This window comes from Sturnus vulgaris, chromosome 6 (assembly GCF_052056855.1).
Source record: "Sturnus vulgaris isolate bStuVul1 chromosome 6, bStuVul1.hap1, whole genome shotgun sequence".
Lineage (NCBI taxonomy): Eukaryota > Metazoa > Chordata > Aves > Passeriformes > Sturnidae > Sturnus > Sturnus vulgaris.
In genome coordinates this window covers 9,147,002-9,159,972 of record NC_142248.1, presented here as the reverse complement: position 1 = coordinate 9,159,972, position 12,971 = coordinate 9,147,002, and the positions used below count along the sequence as shown (strand labels likewise).

The following is a 12,971-nucleotide window of genomic DNA, read 5'->3' as shown; positions in this document are numbered from 1 at the left end:
CTTTTGTTTCCCTAAAATAGAGTTCTCTTCTTGGGAAGCACTTGAAATGTATCAGTGGGGCTATTTTTAATATCAGCAGACTGTTCTTATAAAATTCATTTGTAAGGAGACAGGAACAGCTTGTAGCTCTAAACCTGCTCTGAGACATGTTAGTGACAAACTTCTCTCCTAAATACATACAAAGATTTTGTTTCAAAGGAACTCTGTGATCAAAGCAACATAAATGATTTTTCTGACTTCCAGAAAGGTTTTTTCTCTTGCTGCTATCCTTTGAATGGCCATTGTATGATTCAATTAAGGGAAAAAGTTCTACCAAATAATGTTTTCTTGTGCTTTGATTCATGCTACTCAATTGTAGATCTCTCTTGAAATAGCTAGAACAATAATCCTTTCTCATAAGGAATGAAACCTGCAGGTGACATGTACTGAGTCTATCTTTAAATGCCTGGCATGTCCTTCATTGAAAAATTTGTTAAAATAATATATAGGAACCTCTTGATCTCTCACTGTAATTTTCAACAAGTAGAACTGAATTTTTATATATGATTTTATACAGTAAGCCTAGAAAAATCTGAAAAAGTTGGTTCCCTCTTACAGAGAGGAAGAGGAAGATGATGTCAAAACAGGTGAGGGACTTTTCATAAACATTCTGCTGGGATAATTTGAACTCAATCAATTTAATTTGCATTTTACAGCAGTGTATCACGTACAAGCAAAGCTGCTTAAGAATAACAGAATAGTAGAACAGTGTGAATTGAAAGGGACCTTTGAAGGTCATCTAGATCATTAGGTCATCATCTAAATCATCAGCTTGTGCTAAAATCAGGTCATGTGTTGGCTGAAGTGATCATAAATTGAAACAATCTATCAAGACAAGGCTTAGAATTTAGAAGCAACTAAGGAAAGTGAGATTTTTCCAAACATGATACTGAATGCAAGTAGTTATCTCTATTTTACACTGATTTCTGCCTAACAGTAGAATGATCATCCAAGCAATGGTTTATTAGCAAATACGTGAATGTGTGAAAATTTAGGACTCCTTCATTTTAGAATATTTCTGTGTGCCTAGCTGCTAGTGCACTGTCAGATACAAAAAACAACAGTCACTTTTCTTCTGCAGCTGTTACCACAGATAAGCCTGGTAGTTTTAAATAATAGTCATGGATCTATGATAGCAGAATACAGAACAGGCTGCAGCCTGAGAAGCTCTGCCAAACAGTCACTGTCATGAATTGTGTGTGGACATAACTATAATTTCCTTCTTTAGCTTCAACTGATCCACTTATTATTTGCTAATAGGAAAAAATCATTATCTCCATGGGGGACCATCCATTAACTCCACACAGCCTTTGACAGCTTCTGTATAAGCCCACTGAAGAGGAAAAGGAGGAAACTCGGCAGCTTTACCTTAATCCACTCTGCTCACAGCACAATTTGAGGAGATTTTCTTCAGGCCTTGCAGCCCTGAGCAATAATCTCTCAGAGCAAGAGCTGACGAGTGGGTGGGGAAGTGTCTGGCATTGAAGGGGGGAGCTGGTGCTGCAGCACGGGAGCCCTTTGACCCTTTTCTTTGTTATTTTAAGAAGTAATGGTCAACCATTAACTCATTTTGCTATTATTATTTGCTCACAGAATAATGGTCAGGATTTGAGGACTAAAGCAATCTCAAGGAAACAAGGTGCTCATTTAAGGTTTGTTTGCTTTTGACAGTTTAATTCCAGCTGGTGGCTTTTTTATGAAGAGTATTACATGAAGCTTCCCGTTGTCAGGAGTTAGTAAATATTGTTTGCTTAGAGTATTTACACAACAGTGCTGAAAACACGAATGAAACAAAATAATTCATGCTGTAGTGTGAAATGTTGCTGTCCTAAGCTAAAGTGTCAGCACAGAGTTTGTTTGGCAGGTAATGGAGAGAGCTGGGGTAGTAGGAGTACTGGAAGTGCTTTTTCTTGTCATAATCTTTTAGAGTTTATATTTTTTACCTGAAGTGAAGCACTGGGCTTTAGTAATGCTCTGCAACACCCCTGTGCTTCAAATGAGTCTTACATACGTTAATTCAAAGCATCCAAGTATCTGCATCAGGTGTGTAGTTCATAGTCTCAAGGGAAGGCATGTACACTGAACAGGCAGCCAGCAGCCTGAATTGATAGGATTTAAATCGAAATTGTGGAAGCATCAAAACTTAGAGTCAGGTTCACATCCAACTGGATAGATATAATCAGCCTGTCTAAGTTACATATACTTTTCACATGGACTGGTCTTTTTACTAGAGCAATAACAGATGTTTTTGTCTTGGTGGGGAAAACGACTGGAAGGACTTCAGTGGGACTGCTGGTTTTGAAAGTAACTGCTGCCAGCTGTGAAAGGCACTTAGTGTGCTGAAAGAGAATGCTGCTAGGCAGGAATTTTTAAACTTTGTGATCTATGTTAATTTTTTTCTTTTACTCTTGAATTTACCTTGCACACTTCTAACAGTACTAAACAACTACAAGGTAGGAATATTTTCCAAGACATTTAGAGGTAAAGATATCTGATTTTACATTAGAGGAGATCTCACCCAGGAAATGATAGTGTAAACTATCTTTCATTAAGTAGTCTCTCAGGTGTGACAGGGGAAAAATTGGGAGATTGTTTTTCTTAACCAGGTAGGTTTTGGAGAAGCTTGTCTGTGTATATGGGATCAGTTTGGGATGAAGGTTATTTACTTAATAATTATTTATTACCAGCATGGAATTAATGGACAATTAGTGACTCTACTTTTAGGATCTGTGTCAGCCACTTAAAAGATAAATGACAATAGTATATGCTGGCAAAACATCAATAAACACCTACCATTTTCTGCAGACCTTTCTAGAAATAATTACAGGAAATTGAGACTTTGCAGGTGCACCTTCCCCGTTTTCCTCTTTTCACTGTGAGGAGTGGTTAGCATTTGGAACTCAGAATTCTCATTTTTATGAAGATTTTTAGAAACCTAACTAGTGTTACTGCTTCTTTTTTGTAATACTTTGGATTTGCATGTGAATCATTGTCATTGGAAGTGTTTTTCAAGTGCAGCATTCTTAGAAGGCCCTATGGAATTAGGCTCCAACTCTTGCAATTCAGTCACTTTGCAATATGCATTGTCCCACAAATGCTGGGATGGTCCTCTTGGTCCACTGCATCCTGGCCACAGGTTCTTCAGAATATGGATCATCTCTGTCTTTTATTTGTGGTGTGTGCCTTATTTTTTAAATAATAACATTGCTCAGAAAATATAAGCACAAAACAATGTAAACCTGGCCGCATATTTTCCTTTTAAAATTTTATTTATTTGTCGAATAACAACAGTGCACAACAGACAAGTGTTAAGCTGGAATAAGTTTGCTTTGGTTTTAGATGGTATCCTTTTTTGTTCTGATATCATAATGAAATAACTAAAATACACATCTCATGACCATCAGTGCTTTTATTATGAAGATGCATTTGCTTGTTTAATACAAGTAACAGGCTGTGTCAGACATGCTTTGCCATCCCAAGTGGCATGTTGGAGGCAGAGGAAGAATATTACTTCAGTTCCTTTGTGCAGATTCTTCCAAAAGTCAGTGCTGCCTGGATTAATATCATCTTCCTGCCTTCTCCTGTACTGATCATTAAAAATCACTTCCCATCCAGAAACTGCCAACTACCACAGATGTGGAAAAAACCTACCCCAAATACTCTTCAAGACTTGTAGGTGAGAAGCTAGAAATGCTATTGTGACATTTGCTTAGACAAAATCATCTGCAGAAATGCTTACATGTCACTCATAGCCTTTCACAAACCTTCAGGAAGAGTTATGACAGTGAGTTTATTATGTTCATTCCAAGCATCTGCTTTAAAGATTTTAATTTACATGCAAACAGTCTTCCTTGCTAGAATTTTCACTTTTTAATCTGACGTGCAAAATTATCCTTGTAGATTCGTGTGCTGTCTCTGATTGGTAGCAAAAACCATCTAATAACTGGAATTCTAGGCTGGTGTCTTTTTAAAAGCTAGAAAACGAATAGTGAGTAATTATCAAAGGAATCATTTTCTATAAAAAGCAGAACAGTAGCTCCAGCCACTGGTTCCCAAATGGTGTTTTGGACACAGTTCTGCTTGAGAGCACAGCACTGGATATTTCAAGCACTCACTGACAGTAAAAACAGTAGGAATGAAAGTTACATTCTGTTGTACAAAGATGAGAATAATGATTATATACTGTAAAAATATCTTACTGCTTCATTATTCTGAGCTACTTGTTTCTTATGAAGAATGTCAGAGTTCTGCAAAGAGAAAATGAAGTGAACTGTAGAATTGGGGGATTTATGCTTGTTTCAGACATTAGAAAAGGACTAGGGTTTTTACATTTTTACATGATTTTACTATATTTTTTTAACATATTTTATGTATATAATGGGGGAAAGTTTTATCTTGATTTCTTTCAATTTCTTCATGTGGAGACAAGGGCAATCTAACTACGACAGATATGAAAAGAGGAAATATTGTCTGAAAACACATTGAGTAAGCAGGACATTACAAAACAGTGTTGCCTTCTTGTACACGTGTATTAAGTGACTTCTAAAATGAGCAGGACTCCTAAATGAGCAGAAATTATGTTTCATTAATCTCTTCACTTTTCTTCTTTTCAGGTTCCATTCTAATGCTGAGACAGAGAATGGGGAGAAGGATTTGTTGTCAAATACATTACCTGATTGCTATTATACTACTTCATTCTTTTGAAGTCTAAAATGCACATTACACTTCTAGATGCATTTAAATGTTAACTGTGCTTTCTTTGTTAAAGCAAGATTATTGATATTAGTTATCCCTACTTTAATAAATAACAGTCTCTTAGAGGGAGTGCTTGTAGTGAATTAAGAAAAACTGACAACAATGTATTTTGTTATTCCTACAGATTTTTACACTGGCACAGTGTATTATTATAGGTGGAGAGCCATGAAATACTGCTATTGAAAAACCAAACAGAAATCAAATAAATGCACATTCCCCCACCAACATTATCAACATTTTAAAAAGTCTCTACCATGATTGTTTATTCATATATGTGACCAAACAGCCATTGCTCCTTTATCCAGCTGAATTATTTCTATTCTTACCTTGGCTTGCAGATCAACTGAGATTCAGAGTTTTACTGAGGTGCTGGAGAAAGAAAAAAAGTTTAAGATATTATCAGACATTAAAGAATGCTAATTTTAAATTGAGACTTGGTAATGAAGGTGAAATATGGATGCTCTCTAGTAGTTGCTTTTATCTGATGATTCTAAGAAGATTTAATGTTCCTAAGGCAACCTTCAGATGATGATAAAATTAATCTTTGAGCCCTGAGGGTATTGGCACCCAGCACTGCAAGGTGTACTGTATGCACATTCCTGATTTAGCACTGAGTCATTCAGCTCAGTGCTGTGTAGCAATACCTTCAGGCTTGCTGTGCTGAAAATGGATTTCCATCCATTACTGTTATGTAGGTCACTTTTGCAGCTTTTGCTGGGTTTGAGCACTTAAAGTAATGCTACATACATTTGTATTCATAAATAGATACTTTACTGGCAGCTTTACAAAAAATATTTAATATTTGATATTTTTTAATTGCGTTATAAACATATGGCTTTTGTTCCAGGTCCTTTTGACAAAATAATTTGTTAGTGTTCTAAAATTGTTTGTGATGTATCATGCACTACCTTTTATATATGTCTAATAGCCAATGACTTGATTTAAAACTTTCAGTAATGGAATAAGCACAAAGTCTAATGAAGTTATCCTCAATGCAGTGGTTGTAGATAGACCTCCCTTCCACTGCCAAGTATCTGCTCTAGAAATAGAAAGTCAGAAGTGCAATAATTGTGGACCATCAGACCTGTATTACCTAGCAAGCAACCTAATTCTACCATAATGCTTCAGGATGAAAAACAATCTTGCTGGTGCGAGTAATTAACCAACTTTTTATAAACCACCCAAAAAGTCAGGGTTAGATAAAGGGGAGCTGTGATTTCATTTTAACTACCCATTACTCTCTCCTCATGGCAGTGCTAGGGTTATCCATAGGATTCCTCTGATTACCTCTGACATCCAGCCTGCACTCTATTTCAGCTTCCCCACACTGGTTCACAGCTCTGCAGGTGTAGATGCCACCGTCGAAGGGAGTGGGTTTTCGGATCTCCAGGGTCAGCACCCCCTGCTTGCTGAACATGCGGTACTTGGCGTCCCCAGAGAGATCCATTTTGTTTTTGAACCAGAATATCTTTGGCTGAAGAACAAAAAGGAGCATTTTTAAAATAGAAGGTAGAGAATGGAAGATTTACACCTGATCTTGCAGTCTCAGTGTAGCCATCAAAGGCTAAATAGTATTATGAGGGCTATTTACAAAGCAGCGTTAATAATTTTTCAAGGAACATCTCATTCAGTACAAATTCATGCAACCAATAATTCAAAAGTTCAGTACGTCTGTTAACTCACAAAACTCACAAATTGCATATAGAAAATGTAGGTTTATGCCCTGTTTTAATGCAATTAAAAAGAAACCAAACCAACCCCTATTAGCCGTCTACAAATTCATTAATTTAGGAGTTATTTAGTTGCGCTTATTAAAATGTATTTGAATGCTATAAGTATCTTAGAGAAGGGGAATTAAAGGTATCAGATTATTAGAACAGAAGTAGCATAAAAGTCCACAGATGCTGAGTGGCCAAATTAGGATGCCAAGGTTTGGTCCAGGAAAGGATTTTCCAAACCCTTTAGAGCGTATCTTTAGAAACCTCAGGAATTTACAAATGAAGCTCCTGTTGGCTGCCACTATGGAATTAAGTGGTTGCTCTATTCCAATTCAAGCTTTTATGTTTTGTTTCCAGTACCCGAAAATGTGCCTTTAATTTTTATAGATGAAATTTTGAAAATTAAAAACTTGATATGAAACAAACTGCTTCTGTTTATTTCAAGCCCATTAGTACATACAGCAAAGAAACAGTCTTCAAAGAATAGCTTTATGTTTATCTGTTTTTCTTTCAGAATTAATGTCTTCTGTTTCTTCATCCATAAACCCCAAAACTACTGCACTGTTTTACAGAGTGCATTCAAATCTACTGAATCACTTTTGTCTTTGCCCTGTGGTGTATCAATCCAGTGCTCCCACCTGCTGCTTGCTTAATTTTCTTGACAGATCTCTGCTGGAATTTTTCCTGCCTTAACATTTTTTCCTTGTTTCTCTATAGCCTCTTTATCTTTCTGGGTTCATGTCTGTTATTATATTTCACTACTGGCAGGGCATGAGTATGTAACTCTTCCATGCCCTACAGATCATCCTGAGGTGTGCTTGAGAACCTACAATTATTAAGAACTGGAAACTTTCATCCACATAAAGTAATGAGAGCTTTTGCAGAGTACTGCTCCAGATACTGAAACATTTTATCAAGGTTAATTTGAGCAGTGGAAGTACAAAAACGTGTCTGGAAAAGCTGCTTTAAGAGTATTAGGTGTACTGAAGGCTGAGGACTGCTTGGAGCCTTCAGGCTAGTGTGTAGGAGGAACTAGCATGCCTGCATTCCAAAGCCTGCCATTACTGTACAATAACAGCTGTAAAACTGAGAAGTTTTTTTAAGAATCTTCTTAAAACCATGGAAACAGAATGAAGTGGATGCAGATGCACAAAAATGCCAGTTAACCAAGAGGGAATATTGTCACTAACACTGTCATTTCTAAGCTGAGGCAGCTACTGGAAGATGGATTTTACCTACAATTGCTGGTGTTTATTCTGTAATATTATTATTTATTATTTTTAAGCTGTTTACATGAATATGCTTCCTTTTTATTTTTGAGTTTTGTCTGGAGCTCCTTAATTCAATGAACTGCAGCAAATGATTTTTTTTAAATTTGGGCTCTCAGTGATTGTTACATGTTTTGCTCTGTAGCAATCAGATCCTTGCACAGGTATGACAAGTGAAAGAAGCTGAAAATAAGCAGCCAGACATGAAGGGATTGTACTAATTTAAATTTATGACACGGTTATGTCATAATATGGTAAATTCCTTCATTGCAGACAAAAATCTTATTTCCCTTTTCTGTGAAATGTAAATTTAGCTCCTAGCTGATGCAATTTTTACTGCTTGTTCCTGATTAACAAAACAGTACATCTTTATGTACTCTTCGATAGGACTTTAATAAATATATTTAGAACGAGAAAATATTCCTGTGAGATTAAAAACCGAAACCAACAAAACCCCCACAAAAAAACTTCACATGAGACCGGGCCTTATTCTAGTTAGTTCTGCAAAATAGCTCAGTCAAAAACCTCTGTGGATGCACTAGTGTAACACAAAGCTGCTGTTCCTCTCTATCGTTGGGTTAATAGGACAGTAAATGACATTTAGCTGCTGTTTTCTTCTAAGCCTGAAGAGAGCAAAGTAGAGGCTGTGTGCAGATCACTTTGTTGGTGCTGCTGACCTCCTGCAGACGTGCTGCATTCCCAGCGGGCTGGTGTCACCACAAGCCCTGAGCGTCCTTCCCTCGGTGTCCTCGGCCGTGCTGCCCCCGGTTCCGCACAGACCCACCCGAGCCGTGCCCCCCTCCCTGCCACGGCCCCGGGAGGGAGCGAGGCGGGACATGGCCAGGGCATGGATGTCCTCTGCCTCTCCTCGGGGCAGCCACAGCTCGCCCGAGCCTCCCCGAACTGCGCGGAGTCCCGGGCGTGCCGCAGCAATGGCACTGCTGCGTACCTTGGGGATCCCTCTGACGGCGCAGCTGAGGGTGGCGTTGTAGCCTGCGATCACGGAGCGGTTCACCAAAGGGTGCGTGAATTTAGGAGCTTCGGAGAAGTCGTGCTCTTTGTAGCAAGGGGGTTTGTAAGTGGTGCCTGCGATTCAAAGAGATAAAGCAGTGAGAACCGTGCTGTCCGTTCCGCTGACTTGTGTACGAGCTGTCATTTATTTTTGTCTGGATGATTTTAAGGAGCTTCAAAGCTTTTGGCATTTGTGATATAAAAAGTCTTTAAATACATTTAATTCTAAAATACACCTCGTGTTTGATGTGTTTGTTAAAGTAAAAGGTCCTGGCAATCACGGGTTTTCAGCTTCTGTTAAAAATATGATAGCCATGTGTGCAGGAAAAATCTTCACCGTAGACATCTTCAACTTTTAACCCCAAAATACAAATATAATCCCCCAATTGTATTATTTACTTAATCTAGTTTACGAAGACTGTGTGATTAAATGTTTTTTAACTGATATTGGTATTAGTACAGGAGATCTGCCTAGATAAAGGCTCTTGATGCTAAAATTCTTTATAAGTGCTAGTTACTAAATAATGAAATTATCTTTAGAGGTGCAGCTAGTAAAACTCTATTTTCCATTTGCCAGTGTATTACTTCTGGTACTTAGTGACTGGTGATCTTTGTTTTGAAGAACATGTTACCTGTTTTTTGGATATAGGCAGGATTCTTGGTGGTTGCAGCAGTTTCACTCAATCCACACAAATTTTCACTGAAGATTCGAAAAAAATACTCATTTCCCATGATCAGGTCTGACACGATACAGTTGGTGCGACGATAGTGATCAAACACAGTGTACCATTCCTGTAACAAGACTGTACTGTTTAGAAAGATGTTATGGCACGTCACACATGGTGCTATTTTTGGTACGGAGAGAATTTTTTGGCTACAAGGAAGGTAGGTTTAACACTAAACTGTGAAATGAATATTATGTGGCTTCCTATGAAGATCAGCTGATCTACTTTCTTACTTTTATATTCTGGCGGTGTGACAGATGTATGAATACTTCCATTTTGAGAAAAAAAGTCCTCAACTCTCTAGAATATTTCAGCCATACTCATATCTGGGGAATTTGGTACAAGATGTCTACTCAGAATGTGACTACTTAATGGGGTCTTCCATGAGAAAGATATTTTCCAGTTTGACTGGCATACATCCCTCTCTCAGTATATGCCCTGGAATGCCTAGCATCTTGCTTCTAAGTCTAATTCTTCCTCCCTCCCTTTCAATTTTTTTCTGCATTTATGAAAAATATAATTCCTAATAAAATGTATAATCCCACCTTCTAAGGAGAGCTGTCTATGCAGTCACCACTAGAGACTGCACAGGCTTGGTCTCTCTTCCACTTTCTACTGAGCATTTGATTTAATCTTTCACTGTTTTGGGGGTTTTTAGATTTTTTTTTCAGTGTGTACTTGCCTCTGAGGTGCCATAGGACACCTTGGACAAACAAATGAGCGTCATGGATTCAATCATTTCAAGTCTCTGTGTTCCCAGAGCAGATGCTGGTTTAACTCCAGACAAAGCCATGGATGCAGCTCATGTTCTTACCATGGTTTTTTTGTCAGCTTTCTGAACTGTGTAGCCCAAGATCTGAGCATTGCCATCATCCTGGGGAGGTGTCCACTCCAGGGCTGCATTAAATCCCCAAACATCTACAAGCTTTATACTCTGAGGAGGACCAGGCTTGTCTGCAGAGGAGACATAAGAAAACACCTTAGCTTTTAGTTCAAGATCTAAAAGCTTTGTCACTTCCCCATGAAAGGAAAAAAAAGTAGAACCTGGAAGCAATCTCTAACATTCCATAGCAACATACTTCATTTATGTAAAGTTAAAACTAAGAACAAGAAAGGTGGGAAATTTTCAAATACCCTCTTAATACTCTCCCAAGAGGCCTGAATTCTACTGAGAAATAGCACATTAGAATTAGTAACACGGGAACCAGACAAACTCTTCTTTAAAATGTGATAAGAAGTTTGAGTTGTTTGGATGGATGTGATTAACTCTTTAACTGCAGTTTTATCACTTGTTTTGTTACCTCAGTGCAATTTCTTGGCCATTTATCTGCATTGCTGTAACAACCAGGGCAATGGGGTGTGTGCCTTCCAGCTGAGGAAGGGCAGCCATTTGGGAATACACCTTTTCCCTCTTGGCTCAGTGCTTCTTAGCTTGCCCACTAGGTGATTTCTCTGTAATAACTAGAAAAAGAACAAACTCTCAAAGAGATAGAGAAATCTGTGTCCTTTTTAAGATACATGGAAATACAGAGAAAAAAAACATGGTATGAAATGATAATAATTTTCTTTTTTTTCTTCTTTTTGAGAGTCATTTGTATTTATACCATGTTGTTTAATCAAATGCTGTACGATTTGGATTAGATAAAATAATATTTTTGTCTTTTAAAATTTGAGGGCACCAGTTCACTTTTGATGTTAGATTGTTGCACCAGTTATGGGGCCTGCTGGGGACAAGTGGGTAGTTGATCTTGTTATTAAGTGAAAAATAGTTCAAGATCATTCTAGACAGGGAAGACATTCAAGATCATTCTGAAGGGAAACTGTCTCCCCATTTTGTAGCTAAGCTGGAAAAATTAAGAAAATGGCAAAAATCTGATGGATGTATGTTTGAGATGAGCAAAGCACAGAGGAATGTAATTATAGGTGGCTTATAATTTAATTCCTTAAAGAAGGATATGCAAACCAGCAATAAATCAACCTTTGTTATTAGGGGAACTGTGACTTTCTACATCAAAGCATCATGTGCTAATTCTCTTTTCACTGACAAACTCTGGAATTGAAAACTGCTTTATAATTAGGTTTGACCCCTACTATCCTCCTTCAAAGTGGTGCCAACCAGAACACTGCATGATGTCTGATAAGGGATATGGAATGCAGGGCTCTCATTCCACTTAGCATCCTCTTTCTGCCTATCTTACACTAACATTTCAGAGAAAAATGAAATGAAACCTGCCATCTTCTGTGCTTCTCAACAGCCACCAACCAGGTAAAGCCTTCTTACACTTTCTTCTCTGTTTCTGAATGGCAATATGTTGTCAAATGAAAAACATTGCTCATGGGCATGTGGAAATGCATTTGTCGTTAACTTGAATCACAACTTAAAGGAAAAAAAACCCCTAGTTGTTTTATTAGATGTATATCTTCATTACACAGAAATCACTCAATCTATTTTGATTTAAGAGAAGAATTCTTCATAATACATACCACTCTGCATATGTTTGAAGAACAACCTTAAATAAGACAGAGATGAGTAAATTTGCTCCATGGGTTTTTATATCCTTGATCTTTTTGGTTCAATGGGATAATGCAGTCTGAAAGAATAGCTATTCAAAATTTCTTTGTAGAATGGTAGAATATATCTTTCTCAGTAATAACCAGTGCATCTCTAGCTTGTGAATAGAGGATGGGAAAAGCTGAACTTAGTGATGCTTCTGACCCAAATTATTTTTGTCTGTAGGGCACTGTGTCAGAGTGGGGAAGGAAGTATTCTGAGGAAATATTCTGTGTCACCCTCAGCACAAGCTCAGCTAAGGAGTTTTGCAAACTAATAAAATTTATACAGTGGGAAGAAGAGATAAAACGTGAATTATCTTTCAAAGATAAATTATAATTTATATTTTCAAATAATGCATAATGAGAAAAAGAATTAATTCCAGTTAAAAAAATAAAGTATAGAACTGAGGTTTGCTTTGGCCAATAGAAGCCATGGTGAAAGATAATTTATTGATTCATGTAGAGGGTGAAAGAAGTTGAGGGAACTGTATTCTCCAGAGGTTGGAGATGTTTTCATTATCTAAGAACTTCCTAAAAGTCTTTAATAAATACTGTATTCCCATTTTAAAAGTGCATAATTTTTTGATCTATAGAGTAAATGGCAGCAGCTGTTTTGGCAACAAGGGAAGGTGATGGCAGTAACAGAGTTGTTTCCTCTTGTTTGGAGCTGACCTGACTCATCACAGCAGCAGAGCTTTTGGCCACCTGTGCTCTTGCCTTACCCCAAAAAAAGATAGAGGCTGAAGCCACAAGCATGACTTCTTCATCAAGGAGACTTTTGCCAAGGGAAGTTGGCTGATGGAAAGGCACCTCAGAGGATGACTGACCCACTTGTTGTGTCTGAAAGCCAGGCTGGTTTCTCAGCCTGCTGTTCTACAGCACTAGGAGTGTAGACAGAGTGC

The 12,971-nt window shown here is 37.8% G+C and overlaps 1 protein-coding gene across 1 annotated transcript in view; it reads right to left on the bottom strand.

Annotated features, from left to right (window-relative positions):
• Nucleotides 1-3,287: 3,287 nt before the first annotated feature.
• MYBPC3 (myosin binding protein C3) overlaps nucleotides 3,288-12,971 on the bottom strand; it is a 61,214-nt gene continuing 51,530 nt past the window's right edge. Inside the window, exons 30-35 of the mRNA XM_014881942.2 lie at nucleotides 10,331-10,470; nucleotides 9,424-9,583; nucleotides 8,730-8,866; nucleotides 6,082-6,268; nucleotides 5,121-5,163; nucleotides 3,288-4,666 (exon numbers count right to left, since the gene is read on the bottom strand). Coding sequence (XP_014737428.2) covers nucleotides 5,153-5,163; nucleotides 6,082-6,268; nucleotides 8,730-8,866; nucleotides 9,424-9,583; nucleotides 10,331-10,470 — 635 coding nt within the window. The 3' untranslated portion in view covers nucleotides 3,288-4,666; nucleotides 5,121-5,152. The remainder of the gene's footprint in view (nucleotides 4,667-5,120; nucleotides 5,164-6,081; nucleotides 6,269-8,729; nucleotides 8,867-9,423; nucleotides 9,584-10,330; nucleotides 10,471-12,971) is intronic.